Here is a 23,204-nt window from a genome sequence, read left to right on the forward strand (position 1 = left end):
GGATTCTGAATTTAATGGGGAACTGGTGTAATGTGTCACATGAGACGTTTTTAAAGAGCTGTTCTAAAGCTTTGCTGCGGCACTCTGGGCGGCTTGTAAATGATCAAGAGATGTTTTGCTAAAACAAGTGAAGAGGAAATTACAATAGCACAGATGGGATGGAATAAAAGCACGGATAATCACCAAAATAAAAGCAGTCCGATGTAAGATTAGTGTCCAAAAAACACCTGGCAGCTGCTACTGTATGTGACACCATCATATCTAATATCTAGTTTTGTTTTTTCTGTTCTTATTAGACTGAAACAAACTGTTTGGTGTTTTATTTAATGTCTCCTGGCATAGAACTCAATCAGAATCTTTGTGTTGCCTGCAAACATTTTGAAAATGATAAATAATAATGAAATATTTTACTCAGAACAAGTTTAGACCACATGAATGTGTCTAAACTATGTGAACCAGTCTTCCTTAAATTAAATTTTTGTTCTGTTTCTTTTGCATTCTCCCCTTTTTCTGGGAGTATAGGTGGACATGAAAGAGATATGACATGCAACATAGGTCAAAAACAGTGGCATGACAAAGGCTACATGTCATCACAGTGAGAATAAAAGTGTAGCCGGTAGTGAGATGAGCTTTTTCTCTGCCATCTTGGCCACTTGCCACCTCATGTAGCGCACCGTCATCCGCGAGGAGCCAATCACCTGCGAGAGTGGGCGGTTGGTGAACCAATCACCTCCTCGTCCCGGAAACAGGCCTATACGCATACAGACATGCTGACACTTGATGCACATCATGCACTTTAGCACTGACACACAATATGACTGCAGTGGTGACAGACACATACTCTTTAAAACGAGACGCTGAAGTCAGTTTTCTTTCTTAAAAGTGGCTGAGGATTGTAACATTAGATATTTTTGTGGCAGCCCAACATCTAGCACGAGGAGTGCTGTGGCATTTTGGTATTTTTGGTGCTCAGGTAGGAGGAGTCACCACAGGTGTCCACAGCTGTTTCAGACTGCATGAAAAGCTTCTCCTTAGGTTCATTAAATCCCCGCAGCCATCTGAAGGCAGCAGGACACGTGATTTGAGAGGTGCCACGTGAGAGTGCAGTGCTATCACACACACAGCCGACGACCGTCTTTATTTATAATAAATCACATGCAAACGATAGGCAGGCAGCTTCAGAATAACCCCGTGCACCTCGACACACAGTCACTAAAACTCAGTGTTCTGACCAGTGTGTAGGAGATGTGCCTGGTCAAGACTTCATTTGCCTCTCCCCACACACAAACCGATCTATATTCCACTTCATCCAGCTCTTTTGCATTCTGTGCTGCTGCACATGCATGAACCAAAGCAACAGACGCCCACCCAGTCAGTGCACACAGGAACACTCTTACACTTGACAGAACTGGACTAGTGATCTCATGGTGACTTCTCCGATTGTCTAACTACAGACTCATGTTGCCCTTTTTGTCAGTAAAGGTAGTGTCAGCTGCACTGAATATGTAGATATTCTGGGTTTGGTATCAGGCTGAGATGAATTTAGGGTAGGTTAACTGTGATCTCACTGGCTCAGCAGACAGTGAAGTAGTTTTATTTCCATTGACAAAGACATGTAGATATATACCTTAGTCTTTATGGATAAACACTGAAAACACCACCTGCCTTGCTTCCGAATAATATTATATATAATAATATTTGTCTTGGGAAAGAAGAATATTAGTGTACAGGATAGTTTTGCATTTTTGTACCATATGCTTAAATTACATGTGTGCAGCACCTTTAAAAATGCACAGCAGCAAATACATTGGGCTTCAGCATTATACAGTATCGAGCAGAACTGGTAGATTCTGTATAATGCTGTGTGAACAGGGTCAAGCCTTTTTTCTTCTTCTTCTTCTTCTCATAAATGTATTATGTGCTTTCGAAGCCAGAGACTTCACATTACTTGTTTGGTTGAATTCTGCTCAACAGAAATTTGAAGGATACCTGCAAACACTCACTGCAATACAATAAATAAGCTCAAACTATGAGTGAAATCCACAACTTGACTATTGTCTTCTCTGTTTCCTTGGTTACAGGGAATAGCAGCAGAAAAGTGGGTTCACTCAGGCAGCCGAGAAATACTTGAACAGTAAAGACCACAAATACAGTGTGTGGGGTTATGTACTGTATGTGCTGCTGTTGCCATTCTCTACCAAACAACAAAGCATGAACGCATTTACCACCTGACTGAAGCCTATATCCTTGTATTCTGTTCTTAAAGCATGTGGTGTAGAAAGAAAAACCCACCAGCATTGTCTATTACAAGTTTTTTTTTTACAGCCCACACAGAAAGCTTGTTTATCAAAACACTTGTTTACTGTATTGTATTAAGTATAGGCCTTCAGAAATGAAACTTTTCACCACTCTTCTGGCAGAACCTGAGGGTGAAAATAAACGTCTGTTGGTTTATCCAACATTTTGGTCCAGAGAAAGATATACCAACAAACAACTGAACAGACCGCCATGAAATTTCACAAAAACATCTATGACCCCCCCCAGAGCATGATTCCTGATGTTGTCGACCCGGTCAGCTTTTCAGCAGTGCCACCACCAAGCAAAGAAAACAACTGCAGGAAATATTATGGCAGATTTCCATAAAATCAAGCAGCCATACTCCAGACCACACTGTTGCCACCCTCATATCAAAATGTCAATACTCTCACTCAATACAAATAGAAATGCAACACTATTGTTTGAAATAAAAAATCTTATTTCTCTCAAATTGTGTTCACAAATTGGTTCAGACCCATGCATGATGATGCACAGGTGTCATATCAACACGATTGTGACCCAGGTGTGCCTTGAACTCTCTCAACACAATGCCACAGATGTCAAAAGTTTTGAGGGAGTGTGCAGTTGGCATGCCGACTGCAGGAATGTCCACCAGAGCTGTTGCCCGTGAATTGAATGAGCATGTTTGGGATGCTCTGCACCAGTGTGTTTCAGTTCCAGTTCCAGTTCGCACAGCTATTGAAGAGTGGGCCAACATTCATCAGGCCACAATCAACTTCAGCTGTCTGTATATAAAGGGGGTGTGTCACATTGCACTGCACTGGCCACACCAGATGCCGACTGGTTCCCCCACCCCCACAAAATGTATCTATCATTTAAACTCAGGTCAGATTTTAACACATTTGTGAACTAAATTTGAGCAAAATAAACCTTTTGTATGCATATACAAGTCTTGGATTTTAGCCATGTGGCATGGCAATAGGAATGCAGTCAGTGCTTTGATTCAGACTGAAACTACATTTTGGATGAATTCCCATTGAATTTGGTACAGATAACCACGCCGTCGAGAGGACAAATCATAGTGGCTTTAACAATCCCCTGAATTTTTCAGCTAACTCACCAGCAGGTCAAAGTTTTCACTTATCCTGTGAAAGATTTTAACATCTACTAAATGGATTGGCACAAAACATTTATAATGGCGTTAATGGTTCCGTAAAGCTAAAGCCTATGACTTTGGATGGATCCCTTTTGGATTGTATGTCTTCTTGAACCCAAAAGTTGTGTTTCCTGCTGCAGAAAGACACACAGTGTTTGAAAGAGTTTGAGATTAATTTTGCTGAAATAATAGAGTTAAACACATATGTCCGTGCAGTCTTCTTAAAAAAATGAAAATTATGAAATAGAAAATATTGACCCCTATACTGTAGCCTACGTGATGGCCAGTGCACCCTTAGGGGTTTCTCGATGGTTGGTGATATTAGTTCATCCACATACCGTGCATTCAGTACATAATATTGTTACTGTCATTGCAGATCAAATTGCACTGACTTCATCCTGCAGGTTTATTGTCTTTAAAAGCAAATTTGGTGTGGACTTACAGTATCCACCCTTTGCTCATGTAACCGTACACCAATCATTGCCAATGCCAACCCACCGGAATGCCTATCAAACAAAAGATGTAGAAATAATTGAATAAACTTTATTTTCACTTAAAGTAGTATAAAGAATTTTTAATTTTAAGCATTTTAATACGCACAAATATTAGAGAGCTGCTAAAATAGCTCATACTGCATAAAAAATGTATTAAAATCAGATCACGTTTGGTATGTTATCCTTAAGGGAGGGTTTTCTGACCTTGTGGCATGTCTCATAAATTACATGTACTAATTATACACATTGTAGAAAAAAATAATAATTACAGTATATTACAATCGCCCACCACCACTGGTAAGATCAGCTCTAAATCTAAGTCAAGCAATGTAATAATGTTTGTTTTTCCTGAAATTCATGTAAGAGTCTTTGTTTATTTCCCCCGTCCATTTAGAAAACTACATCGGATGCATTGTGAAATAATGAGAGAGATGTTTGCTCAGCGCATTGATGAATACTTTCATTCCACTTACAGTACACTACTGCCAAAAAAGAAAAAAATCACAGTAAAGTGTCCACACTGTGCCCTTTGGATGAACTCGGAACAGTTTGGACAGTATAGGATTCACTCCTATGTAATACTCAATCAACCCTTGTAGGAAAATTCTCTTTTCACTCGCCCACTGCATGGGAGGTCAGAGATCAGGGTCAGCTACAGAGCAGCAGCCCTGGAGCTAAGAGAGCTTTAGTTCTTGGATGAGTGCACCTCAGCCAGGTAGGAGTCTGCTTATACAGGGGTTTGAACGATGGCTATCCAGAGATGAATGAGGAGATGAGTGGCAAATATACATTTGATGAGAGTTCATCTGAGAACTGACAAAGACGTCAGTGGCTAGCTGCCATTCAGATACGGCTGTGGCTGTTTCAACTTACCAGATAATGAAAATGTGAATGTTAATATCACGTCATTTGCTGTGATATATTTAAAAAAATGTCTTTATCATTGAAGTTCTGCTTCAATTCTCCACATATTAGCAATGATCTGTACCTGCATGTTTGTTTTTCTTGCAAAATTCTTTATTTTTTCCCTTATATAACACATAACACATATTTCTTTTGACAAATATCATAAGATTCTCCCACCCGCACGTTGGCCAAACTTAATTATTACAACGGACTTGCAGCAGTCTGTGAAGCATTGCAATATTCTCTCAGAGATGATGCGAAGTTGCACCTCTATGATTAGAAAATTTGACATGCTTTATGTGAAATGGAGGTCAGAGAATACCAATATGACAGCTCAACACACACACACACATTCATACAAACAGTTCTATATACACCTTCATTATGCACAATGTGGCTTTTTGCATGCTGATTTACATAGACATAGAAATTGGTATTTCATTTTATGATTTATTGTAAATATGGACAGCTGTACACTTTTATTTTTTTATGATTACATTACTTAAGATAAAAAAAACTAAACAATAGCCAGTTGACCACTTTACCAGCGCCCAACATCAGGCAAGTACAACAGTTTAATTCAGCTAATATCAAATATAAAGCCCAGCTCGATGTGACTAAAAGTCAGTGCTGGATTTACTCTTGTCCAGCCACCTTTTGCGCCCTGGTGCTCTGAGTTTACAGTCCAGTCAGCCTGGCTAACCACCTGCTCAATACAATCTGACAGATTATATCGAATGATATGAAACTCAACCTGTTAATTTTATTCCACGAGAGATGTTCAGCCTTGGCCTCTTGTACCACAGCTAAACCAAAGCAGCATTGACACACTTGCTTGACTCGCTTTTGTCATTCATGAAGGGTAAACGCGGATTAAGCTGACATCCAATAAATTATTCATAGAGATTTTGTCTTACAAACAATTTTGATGTGACTAAAACAAGTTAAAGTACTGCTGACACTCTACCCATGTACCGGGTCCACAAATGTCAAAATACAGATGTGTTCTTGTTACTTTGAAATGGAAATGACGAAATGATTCTTGGACAGATATTTCAAAAAAATAACTATTTATTCAGGAAAATTGAAGAGTGAGAATAAATCATTATAATCATATGCAGCCATCAACTATGTCTTCTGATATGTGGAGATGTGTTAATATGACTTGAGACATCCGAACAAAACAACTATCGTTTAAATATGCCAACGGTAGAGAATCAGAATCAGAAATTTACTGTATAGTATGTGAACATATTATCTACATGTATTAATTGACATTTGTTGTGGAGTTGTAGAACTCAAGATCAGTCTTGGTCTTTAGATCTGTCACTTTTTGAAGGTCTCAGTCTTGCTTGAAATGTTTCGATGTTCGATTTTGTCTCTGTCTCAGACAAAGACGGGTCAAGACCACAACTGCAGGGATATCACTAAATGCCTGTGCATTGCCTGATTAATTAGTATACTAGTAACGGCCGTCTCCAGTCCCTGTCCTGAAACTGTGTCTGTCTGGGAGTAGATGTCAACCAAATCTTATGTAACAAACTCGTAAATCAATCATATAACAAAGTTTTAGGGTTAAATATGTAAGTTATGCATTGAAACGCTTACTTATACAGCCATAGAGAACTGGCAAATGTTGGCTACATATAGACGACCTAATTAGGCTACATACTGTCTGTCTTGGCCGTGTCTTGGTCTCTATGCACACTGGTCTTAGTCATGACTTGGTCTCGGTTCAGGTGGTCTTAAGTACTGCCTTCTATATCCCCCCTCCTCTCCGCAGTATCCTTCATGTGTGTTAAGACAGAATGCAAAGTGAATTTTAGAGGTGGCGCAATTTTTTCGAAAGTCAACGGAAAGACGTAATTAGACACGACTTTGCCTGAGGCGACATGAATTGACGCAGAGACATGTCCGCAAGAGTCGAAAATATCTCAACTTGAACGGAAAATTTGCCTAATCCTGAGGCAAATCCTTCATGACTCTTCTTCAAAAAAAGTAGAGAGGGAAGGAGGGATATGACTGATATGAAGGCGAATAACTGGAGTTTTTGAGTTCTGAGTTGAGTCTGAGACTGAGCTGAACATACAGACACACTCCCCCAGACATGGATAACAAGTTTGACTTTTATGCCTGGAGACCAGTAGTTACATCCTGTCACAGGCCTGCAATTAACCGCAACCTGATCTTTACCCAAGTAATTATGTTGCCTTCGATGCACAGATATTGTAGTGAGTCAAATCGTACAAATATCATTGAGCATAATCTGAGGTTTTGCAGACAGTTATTCTAATGTGACTGCAGTGGAAGAGGTAGGGACAGAATCCATAGTCTTGGGTTTCTGAGTTAGACATTTCAAAGTTAGTTAGAAAACTTGTAGTTCCCTTTCTTCAAGGTGAATTGATATTTTCTGAGCAATATGTTCTTTACCATACCTTTATTCTGTTACTTTAATATGCATCTTATTTGTGTTTTCTATGTAATTTTTCCTGTTCATATTCTAGTATCTAAAACATATTCTAGGCTGTGCACAAGAGGACGATGAAGTGTTCCTTTGCAGCAGACATCATAACTTTTGGATCAAACAGAGCTTTACTGTATATCCAAAACAGGGAATTAAACAACACACTTATTCATCATATTCACTCTTAACACTGTCACATTAGTTGGTGGTAATATAACTTTATTTGAACAAGTATTTGCTGTGTGATGGTATCAATTCTTCTATATTCTGTTGTTCTTTCTGTGGACTTGATAAAGACGTACATGCTATCTCAGTGTATTTCTTCATTTATTTATTTATTGCTTTGTTCATCTATTGTTCACGCACTCCAGTGATATATATATTTTTTTGTGATCTACAAAAATACAGATGTCACAATGAAGGCTGCTTCTGTGCACCAGTTTACTTGGAGCAGCATTCTCTATGGAGTTGGTAATTGTCCATAAACAAAGTGTTCTGCATTATAGATCGATCCGTTGCTTTTGCAAAGGTAATTTCCTCTACACTTCCTTAAAATTGCTCCCAAAAGTTTAGTACTGATGACCTTTTTTAAATATTTGTGTCGGTGAAAATATAGAGTGCATTTGTTCATTTTTCAACAATACTGATCAAAACAAAATACAGACAGCAAAATAGGATGGGGGAAAAAGAGAAAAATGTAGTGCTCAAAGAATTGTACAATGTGAAGAACTCATCTCCTCCGGTACTTGAAATAACTTGAAAATAGTTTGTTCCCTTGAAGCTGGCTTCTATCTGCATGAAATGCTTCGAATAGTATTCTCTTTTTTCTTGGTTAGTGCTGGAACCTGGAAACCTTTCTTTGCCAGATATTTCACATTGGTTTACTAAAGGATTGTTTTACCATCCCCCTTATGTACCGTAGACAGTTAAGGTGGTTTCCGGAGAGAATCTTTGTCCAATAATTCATTTAGAAGACAGCTTGATTAAGCAGCCTGCCTTGAGGAAAAGACTGGTAGCCATGAAATGGGCTGGCTGCAAAGAAATCAATACATTTTGCAGCTCTAGTTTATACAACAGAGAGTGCAAAGACAATACAACCCGACGTGCTTCAAGAATTTATTTTGAATCAATTGACTAACAGTGCAGTAGTGCTCAGGAGTTCCTAACCAGTACACATGCACTGGAAATAAGTGAAACTACCTCACTCTACTCCGGGATCTGTTTTATTTGTTTGAAAGAAAACAAGAATTTTAGCCTTGCAAAACATTATCAGAATTTAATGAGATGTGCTGTGGCGTGAAAAAGCCCTCAGATGTTTTGAACATGTTTCCAGCGTGGCTCTGGATAGAGTTCTCAGAGCTTAATTTTGGCGCTGTGCAGGGCTGACATTAAATCCGAGACGGCGCTAACAGTGCTGTCAATCATGCTCATTCAAGCTAATAAGATGTCACAGCCATAAATAAAAGCTTCTTTTGCGACGTGATATTGCTACAAACACATTAACCGCTGTAAAATCTCAATTTTTTAAAAAAACACTGAAGAAAAATGAATAATGGCACGATGGACAAATTAAGAGGCGTTTGGAATGAGCTGGTAAACTCACAAAATGAGCCTCTAATTTTCAGCTCCACTTGCCTCATACAGAACTGTGTTCATCTTATTTATTCACATATATATTACATCTGTACTCTCACCTAGACATAGATACAGTACATTTACCTCAGCCTTGGTGAGTATTTCAAGCTCACTCAGTTGAAGTTGAGCATTTGGTAGAGTTGCTTAAGCAAGGAAGCAGAAAATTGAAAAAAAAAAAAAAAATAGACACTTTTGCCAACATAAAAAAAAAGAAGAAAAGAAACACTTTAGCCTTCAACTGATTGTTGGGCCTGCAGACATACGCTGACGTGTTATCACCTTTTTAGGTTCTAAAGTCCATATTTGCAAACACAGTCCAATGTTCACTCTCTCGTACCTCTGTCTTTCATCTCACTCAACTCCTGAGGGAAATATCTGTCTCTTTAACTGCTAAATGTTCCCACTATGTTCACCTAATGTTCGACTACTTCACAATTCTGTGGCTTATAAGTGAAGTGGACGAAGGACTGCAGTGACAAACAGAGCTGGATTTTTATACGCTTGTCTCAAAGCAAAGTATGTAACTTACTTGAATTTATGTTTCAGACCTGTCACATTATTAGTGATGTTTCGAAAAGTAAAAGAGTTATTCCAGGCATTAAAATGAAAGCAAAATAAATAAATAACATGCACCATTTAGTGTGAATTCATTATATAGACTGACCTTCTCTCAACATCCCCAACTGTGACTGACTTCCAGTGTCCCTGGCCCCAATACATATCAAGTAGGTCCATCAGTAATGATTTTGCAACCAAATTATGAAGGCTTACTTAGTCACTTTGAGTAGCTATTTCCAACCGTAAATCATAAAATTACCATTCCATTACGGGTTTTGAGGGTTTTCCATCATGTAGGCGTTGTAATAATGAAAGTAGGCATCTGGTATTACGGTTTGAGTCATCCACATGGCTCTAATATTTACGTGCAGATTATATAGTAAATCAAATCTAATGTTCACATGCAAAATGCATGGAAAGTCTCTATTTAAAAGCTCATATTAACAATTGTTTTGTGACAGATGAGAGTTTGGGCTCAGCCCCTGATGGTTCAGTCCAGCCGACACTCCTTGCTGTTTGTTTGTTTTCCTTTTTTATGAGAACAAAGTCATGTAGTGTACTTGTAGACAAAGGTGCACATGTTAATACCCAAAACCAACATTGTGAATGAAATTACAATTTCCTATCATATTCTCATTCACCCATGAAGAACATACTGTAACTTGGCAATCTATTCACTATCTAATTATTAACGTTATTTTATGATTAATAGTTTGGTCATTAGGAATGCCTCTTTGACACCTTTGTAACCTCAATATAAACCCAACATTACATTGGTATTGCTGGTTAACCAAACTCACTCTCAGCTTGTTGGATTGAGGTTTGACTCGTCCACAAGAATTAAAACATGATGTCGGAACGCAGGATGAATTAAACATGACAGTGATTCTATTTTTATATAAACATAATTTCCCTTTATTGCATTGTCTGGTGCAAAAGAGGATATTGAGTTTATGCTGTTTAAAGGAAATCTGTTTTGTTGTAGGGTATAATTCATATCTTTACATTCAAACACAATTGCTCTGATGAAATTCTTGCATTATTCAATGGGAAGTGTTTTGCTTTTGTCTGTGGGAAAATGAATGGGGATTGTCACATAAATGGAAGTAACTGCACTTCCGAAATGTGAGTCATACCACTTCTACACATCACACACACCTATCAATGATTTTTCACATTTAAACAGGCATGAAGCTTTTAGCAGCAGACTGCCAAAATAGAGAAAATAGATCTTGTGCTGCAAACGTTTCCTCAGAGGAAGTAGTCCCTGGATCCCTCGAGGTAGCTCTCCCATAACTACACTACCTTTTCTGTACCCTCGAGCAGCACACTGAAGTTGTAGTTGGTGCTTACACCTGAAAAGTTCCCAGAGGGCAACTGATATAGACTTAGTGAAATTTAATTTCAGCATCAACTTCCCTTTTTTCCCTCTCTCAATGCATTAAGACAGTTTGTATCCAATACATCACAATAAAAAACATTTTTCATCATCACTCTGTGTCAGCACTAGTCTGTCAAGTGTTGGACTTTCCCCTTTGGCCCTGTCTTTAAAAATGAATAGGTGCGAATGCAAATTATGAACCTTAACTCTCAATTCTGTGAGTATAGGTGCAGTCCTCTAAGGCTATCACTAGTGGGTTCATCCTCCCTCATGCTTACGCACGGCAGAGTCTACCTATACTACTACATGGGCAATCAATCACACATCTTAGAGATCTGCACCTATACACATAGAATCTGGAGTTACAGGGCGTATCTAACACTTTATTCCATATAAGCTTCACCCTATGAGAATCTCTAGTGGGATTAGGTGGAAGCAGGATATGGTCCATGCCCCACTGCATCTGCACTCACACATACCCGCTTTACGAGAAATCAATAACTAGTCTATACCTCGCCAATACATCACGGCACAGTGGCGCATCGCGATATATCATATACTCACAGATGATGCGCGGACAGTATATTCACCATGAGGGAATGAAAACTGGCAAAGAACAGCAAACTTACTGCTGTAAGTAACAGAAATGATGTTCACAGCACAGAGAAGAGAAGGAGAGAAAAGGGAGCTCTTCATGCGCCAAGAGGCACGAGGGAGAGTGGACAGTTAAGGGATCCTTAATAACAATCACCCGCAGATACAAATGAATGAAAGAGCAAGGGGAGTTAATAGTTAATTAGAAAAGCCAGGCAGTACAAATGAATGTCTGAATATCTGTTTGGCCACAGTGTCGCACACTAACCACATGCAGTCCAGCCATATATTAGGTTTCCAGCCTTGTTTTAAATCTACAACAAAACCCACAGACAGGCCAAGTTATCCTGACTTTTTGTTCCAACGATGGGCCAGGCTTGGAAAATTCTGGAACCTTACAAGAATGATATGTCTCTTCACTAGACGTTGTTAAACCTCCATCTGGTAAATGCCTATTTTATCAAACTCCACACCCCCAATTTGTAACACACACTCAAAATACTCTCCACTGTTGTTTTTACATGCACAATTGAATTGAGGTTGATGTATAAAATCAGAGTCGCCCTTTATTTGCCTTCATCCTTTATTACATTTACCCATTTTCCATCTGCTTTCACAGTACCGCCGAAAATCATCAACCTGTCGAGAGATATTGTGGTAAACGAAGGCGCCAACGTCACCCTGATGTGCCAAGCCAGCGGTAAACCGGAGCCTTCCATCAGCTGGAAAGTCATCTCTGCTTCAGGTAACATGCTTGTCTGTAAATAAGTGCATTAGCTACAGACCGGGTTTCCTGCCGCATTTACACTCGCCACGTAAATGTATCACATTTACACTCTTCCTACGTAATTTTCCGCACCGTCCTTCTCTCTCTCCCTTCCTCTCTTCCACTCAGCCCTCTGTGTTTATCGGCCCATCTTTGACTTTTGTTTGACCCCTGGTGGATTTCTCGCTTCACTTATTACCCATCATTACCTGTTTCCAGATCATCATTACAACGTAATTGTTCGCAGGAAAATAAACTGACCCTGTTGTTCTTGGACTAATTAATTAGGATAATGGGATGGATGTAAATGTTGTGGAGGGGATTTTGAATGACAGGATTAATGCAGAGAACATTAACACAGTGTGGAATATTATGCAGAATATACAAACATGTCGCAGCAAGTATTTCCAAAATTGGGTTAGTTGTATTGTACGCTCTTAATGGCATTTATCTCATTATTCCTTACCGAAGACGGAAGGAAACTAAGTGCTGGCTGCTGCTTCAGTATCTCACTGTGTCCTTGTTTCACCTGCATTCATAATGAATTACACGTGAAAGATTTTGTTCTTTTATCTGCACTGTCCTTCGTGTTGAAGCAGCAATCTGGGAATTGAAATGTTAATATGACACAAAGTGTGACTGCCCTGTCTGTAAGGAGATAAGCAGTGAAAAGGGCTATTGATTGGCTCCAATTTGCAAAATGCTACAGTACATGCTTGTGCATACATTATTGCACAGCCTGTGTAGAAGGGACTGGGGGAGCTATCACCTGTGTTGTTGGACTTCTTTGTTGCCTCTCTTTTGTTTTAATGAGACAAAGCTGTTTGCCTTCACTCGGTGACACTCTTTTGGTCTAGGAGCCCAAACAAAGGGCACTTTGTTATCTCCAAAACTGTGACACCGTTTAGGGTTGTTGTAGAGGTTGTTGACTTTCGTTGTCAGTCTGTGACATAAGTGCAGCATTTCTTTATAACAGAACCCCGCAGTCTCTGTATGGAGAACAGATTGGTGATGAGCATCAGTATTTACTGTACGTTATCCATGTTTGTTGTACATCATAAAGACTTGGTGCTCGGTTAATGACATTGTCCACTCTGATTGAGTGACACACAGATTCTAACGACCAATAAAAGTTGTTTGTTTAAGGAGTGTTTGAGGAAAACCTGCCAACATGGGTGGGAAGATCTTGTTCTTGTAGGATACAAAAGTCAGAATACTATAGGCTCAGCAGAAGTCTTAAACACTGTTGACTGAGGACAGCTTATTCTTAAAAGTAGTGCTGTACTGTTAAAATTTGGAAGAGGAAAAGAAAATTGACTTAGTTCTTTCTTTAATTGATCAAACTTGTTAAATACAAAACAAATATTTGGCTACAAATTTATTGCAACCTCTCCACCATCTCATTTCACCCTTTTCCTTATCTTCTGCTACCTTGCATCACTGTTAAGTAGTTAAACCCCCCAAAAATCCTGGACCCAACTTAATTAAAAGCTTAGTGAACTTAGTGGACTTTTCTTTTCTCTTGGGCTTCCTTTTTCTCTCTTATAAATAAACGAGTAACGGCAGAGAAAAAAATAACATGACAGTATTTTTAACAAGCTTTCAAATCCGGATCTGGAAAGATAAGACCGCACATATCGTTTTTTCTGTTCCTCTCAGGATAGACACGCCACCAGACGAAGACAAGAACAGTTGAACTGTATGACAGACACTCAGGAAAGCATATCTGACGATTTTCATGGAATGGATCATAGTTGGAGATGGTCCTGAGATTGTCAGTCAGTTTGTATCACACAGGGCGTTTGACACGACACAGTCAATTGTCAGTGAGACTGTGGGAGAAGCACTTCTCTTTTGGAACCAACTCTGGGAGGAACAGGCTAATGTTTTTGAGGGTAAAGTTGGAAACAGGGATGAGCTGACATTGCAGTTGAAAACCAGATCTGTCCAAGGTGCCAAAGGGCCAAAGACAAACAATTCATAGTTGTGAATGATTGCAGGCCAAACCGATCACAAAGGATCACCCCAAACTGCACGTTCTCTACCTTAGATGTTTCATCTTGACCAACAAATCAAACGATGGGTGTCACTGACACTGACATGGTTACTTCAGTGGCACTGCTTTTATTGTAGGTGTTAAATTTTAAATGTTTTGTTGTTGCCTGGTAGATTAAATGTACAGACCTATCTGGCAGCCTGTTACTGTAAGCATGCCACCAGAGAGCTCAAGTTAACGTATATTTAACATACAGTGTTCCATCTCTTAGGTGAACATTAGTCCCAACAATGTCTGGCATCCATTTTGTTACTGTAGGTTCTTGGCATGCTGGATCACTCCCTGGCCCCAAAACAGCTTCCTGGATACGTAACCAGCTATTTCTGTGCTTTTGTCATCTCAGCCAGGGATAGACATGTAATCAGTGGCTCTCCCACTAGACCATTCCAACATGAAAAGATGCTGAAGACACCTGCTCATTGTCCTGTCACATCATGAAAACATTGCAATATTTCATGGGTTATCCACAAAAATGTCCTGGGGAGGTGAAGGAATGCAACATACTTGTGATTTTAAATCCTCTGTTGTTCTGAAGGCCAAGTTTCAAAAGGAAAGGCATCATTGCTTGAACGGTGCTGCACTCTGCTGTAAAGGTGACCGAAAATGATTTTGTTGTTGTTTTCTTATTGTGTTTTATTATTTGTGTCAAATGTCGATATGACGTTCATCCCATCATCACATTCTGTTGTATACTCATACAGCAGCTGTATGTACCAGCTGAATGGCTTGATGAGGAGATGGAGTGTTTACCAGCAGGGAGTCAGAGGAGTAAGGACCGCTGACTCATTGAAAGGCGATGATGCATTGTGTCTCTGGAGTATTTTGGCTCGCTGCTTTGTGTGGATAAACATAACATTAACTCGTTCATTAGAGACCGTCGGCTCTCGCTGGCTTCTTTACACTTCATCTCACACTTTTGTTGCATGATTTCAAGCTTTAGAACGTCCGTACTTTAAAACAGCATTCACTTTCTAAGAGGTACGGAGCAAAAAGGTTAAACAAGTCACGATGACGTGTGCTGCCACTGTGCTCTAGGCTGACCAGGGGTCAGTCAGCTCTGTTGCTGTGACCTAATCCTGCTGTAAGTCATTTGATAGCATTTGAAGGCCTGCTGAGCAAACAGCTTGACCAGCACCCGTCTACTTCTCCTGCAGATGAGTGCATCACTTTGAATGCCCTCCAGGTAGGAAGATTGTGCACCCACACTTAAACCATTATCACATGTCACCCTTCATTCTGTGATGAAACACCTCTGAATGTGCTTGTTCAGAACATCTACTGTAGGTTCCAGCGTTCCAGTCATTCCTTGTGTTTTAGTTTTGTCTGGTTTAGACCACTGCTTTGTTTTATTGGACCTGGCCTTTGAATTAGGCCTGCTGCTTTACGGATTTGTTTACTTGCTACTTGAGCTTGCCTGACAATCCATGAGCTTTTGTATTAAAACCATTCATCTGGCCTAGTTCAGCCAATGAGTCTGCATTTGGGTCTTTCTCTTTGTGTTCCTGGTTACCCTGTTTGAACTGTGACATTACAAACTGACCCTGTAACCAAAGAAACACACAGACTACATAAATACACAAGTGAAGGCAGGATGACAAGACACTGGTGAAACTAATCAGGCTGAAGCTGAGCTGGGATGAGTGAGTGGTTCATACTGTTACCAGACGGATACAATAAAACAGAACGTCCCATAATGAATTAAACATCAAAATCAATCTTTGAATATGCATTTAATGATTCTTTGTGTTGGTTATAGGAAGTTAATGGTTTTTTCTCTTTCAGTGCTCTAATGTTGTAGCTGAGAATATAGGAGAACACAAATAAGACCTAATTAGGTAATCTGCTTTTTGTTTGTTCTTTTCTTGAACACCTAATCAATAGCCTATGAAACCAGCAGAGCACGTTCATCCCAGTCCAATATGATCATGAACTGATCTGTACTACACCTAAGAAAGAGAGAGAGAGAGAGAGAGAGAGAGCGAGTGGTTCTCTCACTCTTTTGTAATTTTTAATTAGACAATCGTGAATTAGGGAGTTAGACTGAGGACAGAACGGTGTAACGGAATAGACTGCAGGGCCAGAGGGGACGACACGTGTTTCCGAGACATGGGACTGAAGCGGTCGGCTATCTCTGGGAACTATTGTTGTGAAATCTCATTAACTGGATCCAACAGCTGGTTTCATTTCTGCTTTAACTTCCTGGCTCATGGTGTGAAAAACAAGAGCTGTTTTTTTTTTTTCTTGTCAGGCCTCCTGAAGGTGCAGTCTGTTATAATTGCCTATAAATACATTTTGATGTGGGAGGAGATTGAGAAACCTGAGTCATTCATTGTTAGTGGATGGATGGATTTAGTATTGTGTCATAAAAACACATTTTTATACATTTTTCCTCCTTCACCTGTATTTTTATTCATGTAGTTAATGATGTTTACATGTAAGATCTGTTTTGCCTACAAGCTGTAATTGTAGAGGGAGACTTGGTGACTTCTCACCCACGATGTGTTTGTGACATCTTCGCAGTTTCTGTCCTGTCTGTGTGTCATGTGGCTACACTTCTGCAGAGTCTTCAGTTTTTGTGCAACACCAAACTCAGCGACAAATTCTATGTGAGACAACCCATTTTCCAGCACGGCAGTGCCATTCAAAGGCGTTTATTATTCTTTTCTCATCTGAGCACCCTTCATGATCAAAACATATGCAGTGACTGGTGGCTTATGTTTATTTATCTGTTTAAAACCCGTATCTGAGAAAATACATTGAAATTCATAGTGAAGATCTTTTTTTTTTTTGCACGCGCCAACAAAACTACAATTCCAGGATGTGTATTGGCTTTTAGTTTAGTGCGGGATGGAAATGTAAATAGACTAGCGTTAGCTTGAGAAGCTGTCGTTTTGATTTTCCTCATGCAAGATAAAAGTCTGATTCAGTCATTTTCAGTTCGGGTTTTTTTTTTGGGGTTGTTTTTCTCTCAAACTGTTCACTTTCAATGTGCTGAATCTTTCTTTTAGTTACCTTTCTCCTATCAGTTTCATCTTCAGTATTCCACTAAGGGCCCAATAAGCAAGCTTGGTAAGAATACACAGAGTTACACTATACACTTGTCACCCTGACTCATAGAGAGCAGCCTGAGCAGGAGCAGAAAATGTCCCAGCACTTGCTGTAGTCCAAACCTCTGTTCCAGTATCTCCCAGCTGCAGAGCAACTCTCCTCCAGCCTGGGGCCATTCACTGTGAGCCCAGCTATTGCAAGCACTCCGGGGTGTTAAAAAGAGTGAATTAAATAAATAAAGATGTGCTGTGTGTGTATATGTGTGTATGTGTGTGCATAAAGATTGATGATTTCAGGCTGAGGCCGGGGCTCTCATACAGCTGTGACCCAGCTCCCCCTCACCTTTGATAGATAGATGGCTTTAGGGGCTTGTGGCGGATCAAAAGTGATCCTCGGTATCTCCCACAAGGCCGCACAACCTGACTGCAAAGTTTGTCAGCCCAGGCGGCCGGCCTACGCCCCGGTGCATTAAGGGAGCTGGAATGAACATGCACATGATTGAATTTGGCCTAGAAGCAATAAAAGTTTTCCAGATTTGCACAGGCCAGGTTGCTTGCAAAGATTCATTTGAAGTTGGAGTTGATGGAGTTTGTAGTCGTAGTAGATTGGACTTTTTTTTTTTTACCCTTTTGAAGGTGAAAGCGATAACTTAAACACTATTATACCATATCAATATCATTTTAGATGTTCATGGCAGTGTTAAGTTTGAAACTTCATCCACAGCCCTGTGATAAAGTCCACATTGACTTACCTTTCCTTAAATGATCATGAACTTTTTTGCAGTTTGTAGCTGTCATCATAGTTTGTTATGGAAGGTTGCTTTCTCTTTTTTTTCTCATGACAGAAGTGACTACAAATGTTTTGATTCCTGGTTCCCATGGGATGATTTCTAATGATTTGGGTCTGCCCACCCTTCATTAACACTTTAATTCATCACAATGTATCTCACAGACTAATATCTGGACTTTATTATTTTGCGTGGATATTCATCATGCAGAGAAAATGAATTCTTCTCTTTTTTTGGTGACCACGGCTCTTTTTTTTTTTTTCAGTGTAAACAGGAGATTTGCTGACCACACACTCCTAAGGGGGTACACGCTGCTTAATAAATAGCAAATAGCAATACTTTTTCTCATTCTCCCCAAATATCATATTGTGGAGTGCAGCAGAGTCCCCAAGACACATACACACAGCCTTTATGGCTCATAATGGGCTTTTAAACTTTTAATCTCTATGCTAATCTTGTAAACTCCAGAGTACGCCACTTACACACGGTAACGTGTACACAGTGTTCCCTGGAATCCAAAAAACACTTCCAGACAAATTGAATAAACCTGTATGCCCCGTGTATGAAATGTGGATTTAAAAAGACAAGTGTTGTCCTCAGCTCATACAATGATAATTATCAATGACTGCATTACAGAGACAACTTACCCAAAATTCTTTCTGAACAGTTGTTCTCCATCAGTTGGTACCAATGCTCTGTTCCCTGTCTTCCACAGATTGTATTATTAAACCATGAATCACCGCTAAAACTCTCAAGAGTTTTTTTTTTACTCTATTCACAGCAGAATAAAAAAACACTCTTGTTCTGACATTAAACTCCTCATGAACTTTTGTGTCCGAGCACAAGAAACTAAAAATAAAATCCGTTCAAGTTTTTCTGACATTTTTCTACTGAAAAACTTTGTTTAAAATTGCTATTTTAATCTCCTGGGGAAACAGTTCCTTCCGTGTCCAGTGGACAGTGAACATGCAGCCATGCTATAAGAGTATGAGAGGTAGTTGGTTCCTGATGTTGGGTCTTTATTTGTTTCGATTATTTGCCACAGTTGAAGTGTATTTATTTATTGTATTTCTGTATCGTAGAAACTACAAGAAGACATTGACTATGTTTTTGGTTTATGATATTGTTAGATAGTATTTCATTATGAAGGGTTCCTTGTATCAGGGTCCTGGTTCCGGTTATGTCCACGCATATGTCCCACCAAGCTAGAAGGGAAACTGAAAAAAATAAACACCTGCCAATACTCTCGATTTTGATTGATAGAGAATAAAAACTTCTTCTTGCCAGCTTCTTGCCTACATCTACCACATGTCATCCCTTTAAGACGGATTTAATCTATAATGTATCATATTTTATAAATGATGATAGTTCTATTAATGTTACTGGTAACTTCACTACAAAGATTGGTCATTTTTATGTCATCTAGTAAATTGCAAAGAAGGTGGACTATTGGAAAGTGGACACAGAAATGTGAGGTTGAGAAATGTTTTATTCTCTTTAGAAATAAAAAATTCTTTTTCAGGATTGTAGCAGGTACTTTATGTACTAGCTACTGTCCCTGGACTGATAGACACTAGCACTAAAAAAAAGGTCACTTTTCTAACAGCAGGTTCATCAATGGCTACTAGACCTATTTTGCTCTATTTTATTGAACCAGTTAATTGGACGGGATTGTCGACGCTCTTCTTTTTGTTGTCATGAAAGGGAATCATCTCTGAAGAGGAAAGTATTCTTTTTTATTTTGTGTAAAAAAAATTTGTGATTTCTTTCATTCCTGCTACATACCCAACATTGCTCATCGCTTCATCTCACATAATACAACCTTCACTTGCACAGCTGCTTCTCCTTTTAGTATATATCTGAAATACAAATGGACCTATGGTCTGAGAGATTAGTAGCAGCCATGGTTCTCGTTTTTTCTTTGTATGCTCAGAAATGTGCATGCTATTGATGGGTCAAATCCAAAACCATACTGTCACAACAGATTCTCCTCACTGCCAAACCTCTTCAATAGAAGTAAAGCTGCTTTATTGCATTGCACTAATATGTAGAACCCTGTGTTACTGTAGTCTCCTTTTTTCCACTCACCCCTTTTATGTTTGTTTTCTTCAAAGAGGATGACGCATCAAAGGAGGCCTGGCATATTAAGGAATTTCATATGCCGAGGGCTGATAATCAGTGGGAAAATAACCATATATATTTACCTCGTACAGAGAAGGCACAGTTTAAGGCTCGAGCTGCAGTGCAGCTGCACTCGGTTGCTCTCCTTCATTGTCTTCATGAGCATCCTTTCAATGAGCATTCTTTCTCAGCTTGTCTAGGTAACAAAAGCTTTGTCACTTTTTCTTCGACACATTTCACTTTGACTACCTTTCCCTCAAGACAGCACCGGTATCACAATCTAAACTCCCACTCTCTCTTTGGTTATGTGTCTGTTAACAGCTTCTTTCTGCCGTTCTCCTTCTATTTCTTTTTTCTCCCCTTTGCTTGGATTCATCAATTTAAATCCAACCTCACCGTATCCCCTTGTTCCCTCTCCTTAAATGCCTATATCCCTCAAGCATCTGCTCTCCTCCTTTTTTCTCCCAACTCCAAAGTTGTTCCCCTTGCCCTGCACACAAATATATTTTTCTCTTTCCATTTTCTACACCGTTTTCTTCTTTGCCCTTGAGTTTGAGGATGGCATTTCAGGGACACAGAGAGGGTACATTATCTTCTGCCGGCCTCTCCAGAGACTTCCTGGCTCTCTTTGCTTTTCTTCTCCTGACCACCCTCTCCTGTCTAGTCTCCCCGATGTCCTGCCATGTCACTTTGATGGCAGTGCAGGACACAGAACTATCTCGCTAATGACTTGGTCACAAAGCCAGCAGTCCTCTTTAACAAAGACTCATAAATTAGAAAGGCTGGACGTTTGTAGGTTTGAGAAAAAATGTAGTAAGTAAGTTTTTCGAACACATAAAAATGGAAGAAGTCTATAACGAGGGGTTCTTTGTGTATTTTATTTTCACAGCTTGAGTAGGGCTGTGTAATGGATACTGAGGAGTCCTGTCAACTCTTTGTTTCTGCTGTGGCAACATTTGTTCTCTCTCTAGCACACATAAAGAGAAACATCATTCTTTGGCACGTGGTGCACACTACTGTCAATGGCTTTACTTACACAGCTTGGTGACTGGTGGTCAGACTGACAGCAGCAGCACATGACTCAGTAATGCAGCTCTGATGCAAGATAATAATGATTTATTACTTTATTTATAATGCAGGATCGTTTGCCTCGCACTGGCTAAACACTTTACATTCAAATGAGTGATGGTGCAGGTGAGTTTATGTAAATGAGAGACGGGGATTTGAAGGGTTGCGACCTCTGAGCCGAGCCAACCGAGGCTCTGGAAGCCGGTGTAGGTGGAGGAGCATTGTGCCTTCTGAAAGAAAATAATACGATGGTGATAGCGTGTATATGTTTGACAGGGAGGTCATGATTTTCTACGGAGTGGCCTCAAATAGCGAGATTGGTTAAATGATTTGGGAGTAACCATTGTGCTTTGCTTCGCGGAGTACACTGACTGGGTAAAAGGTGACTTAATATGAACAAGAAGTCCAAATTAAAAAGAAATATGTTGTTGCTTGTGCATGCCCTCCAGAATGTTGGTAATCTTTGACACAAAAAGGACTTAAACAAGCATTGCGTCGTTAAAATGACGACTTCATTACGAGATCTCTGTCGTCATGGTTACTACAACAAACACTTGTTTAAGGGTTCAGGGACGATCGTTGTCACGGTTAAAAGAAACCAACACTGATGAGGGGAACGGGAAACAAACAGCTGGCTCCTGTTTGACAATGAATTCATTTATCGAGGTGTCACATCGACACCGGGGTCGCCCGCTGATCAAACAGATCCTGCAGATGAAGGCGATGTACTGATGTGTGGAGTAGGTGGGCAGGTGAAGGCCTGTGGATTGAACTAATGATGCAATACTATGAATACATGAATACTTATCTTTCATGCTGATTATATGATAAACACATAGTTGATCTGAAAGGAATTTGCGTGTGAATGGTGTGTCTGAGCTTCTTTAAAATGATTTTTTCACAGATGTTGGCAAAATCAGTGTAGGATTATACTGTAATCCAACTGTAGGATATACTGTAATCTAATGATGTGGATAATGTCAAATCCTTTAAAATCTGTAATTGAAATTATCCAGGGCTTTCATATTTGTATGTTACTCAGATCGTCAAAGATTCAGAAACACCTGAACCCTGAGAACATCTGATCTGATACACTCATGTGATATGCACGGCGTTTAACTGGGAGGCTGCAGATGAAATCGATGTGACGAGATTAGTTTGCTCATTTTACAAGAGACTCTTGTGCTCAACTGTGAAAACACAGAGTCTGACAGCAGCGTGGTGTCACAAAGCGCTTCTCTCTCCAATCTTTGCACTGACACTGGCTTTTTTTTGCCTTTGAAAGAATTATCTTTAATTAGCACCAGTTGAAATAATGAGCTGCCAGTTAGCATGAGGAACATTTGATGACATATTTCTTTGTCTTGGTTGTTTCTAACCTGCAATGAAATCCAGAATGGAAGTGGGTTTCACATCTCCACCTGCATTTGTTGGATTAGGCATCTACTTTCCCCAGCTTTTCACAGACTCACAGGATTTTCTTTTACCCCAACAGTGTGACGAGTTGCTTTGATTAGTTATTGTGAAGCTCGCGCACGACTCAGTCACCTGCTGAGCTGAGAAATCCTGACGCATCTTGTCTCTTTATCCATGTGCGGTAGATGACACCTCACTCATTAAATACACGGCCTTTGATATGTACAGTACTGCATGTATATTTGTTCTGTATATGTATATAGCTGGTCTCCCAGTACCTTTAAATGTTACATAGTGACTAGGAACTGTGCTTCCATATGACATAAAAGAAGACTGAAAAACAGCAAGCATTCACACCATGTTGGACATATCATTACTTCATTAATAGTAGTCATGTGTTAGTGTAGCATAGCAGAAATGATACAACCTTTAAACCCAAACATAGACTTCTCTGCCTTCTACGCAGCAGAAAAACTG

The 23,204-nt window shown here is 39.6% G+C and overlaps 1 protein-coding gene across 2 annotated transcripts in view; it reads left to right on the forward strand.

Moving 5' to 3' along the window:
• ntm (neurotrimin) overlaps positions 1-23,204 on the forward strand; it is a 364,482-nt gene that overhangs the window by 330,361 nt on the left and 10,917 nt on the right. For both annotated transcript variants that reach the window (XM_027273586.1, XM_010744377.3), the window contains one exon: positions 12,085-12,210. In XM_027273586.1, the coding sequence (XP_027129387.1) occupies positions 12,085-12,210 (126 nt within the window). The remainder of the gene's footprint in view (positions 1-12,084; positions 12,211-23,204) is intronic.

This window comes from Larimichthys crocea, chromosome XXII (assembly GCF_000972845.2).
Source record: "Larimichthys crocea isolate SSNF chromosome XXII, L_crocea_2.0, whole genome shotgun sequence".
In the NCBI taxonomy this organism is placed as follows: Eukaryota; Metazoa; Chordata; class Actinopteri; family Sciaenidae; genus Larimichthys; species Larimichthys crocea.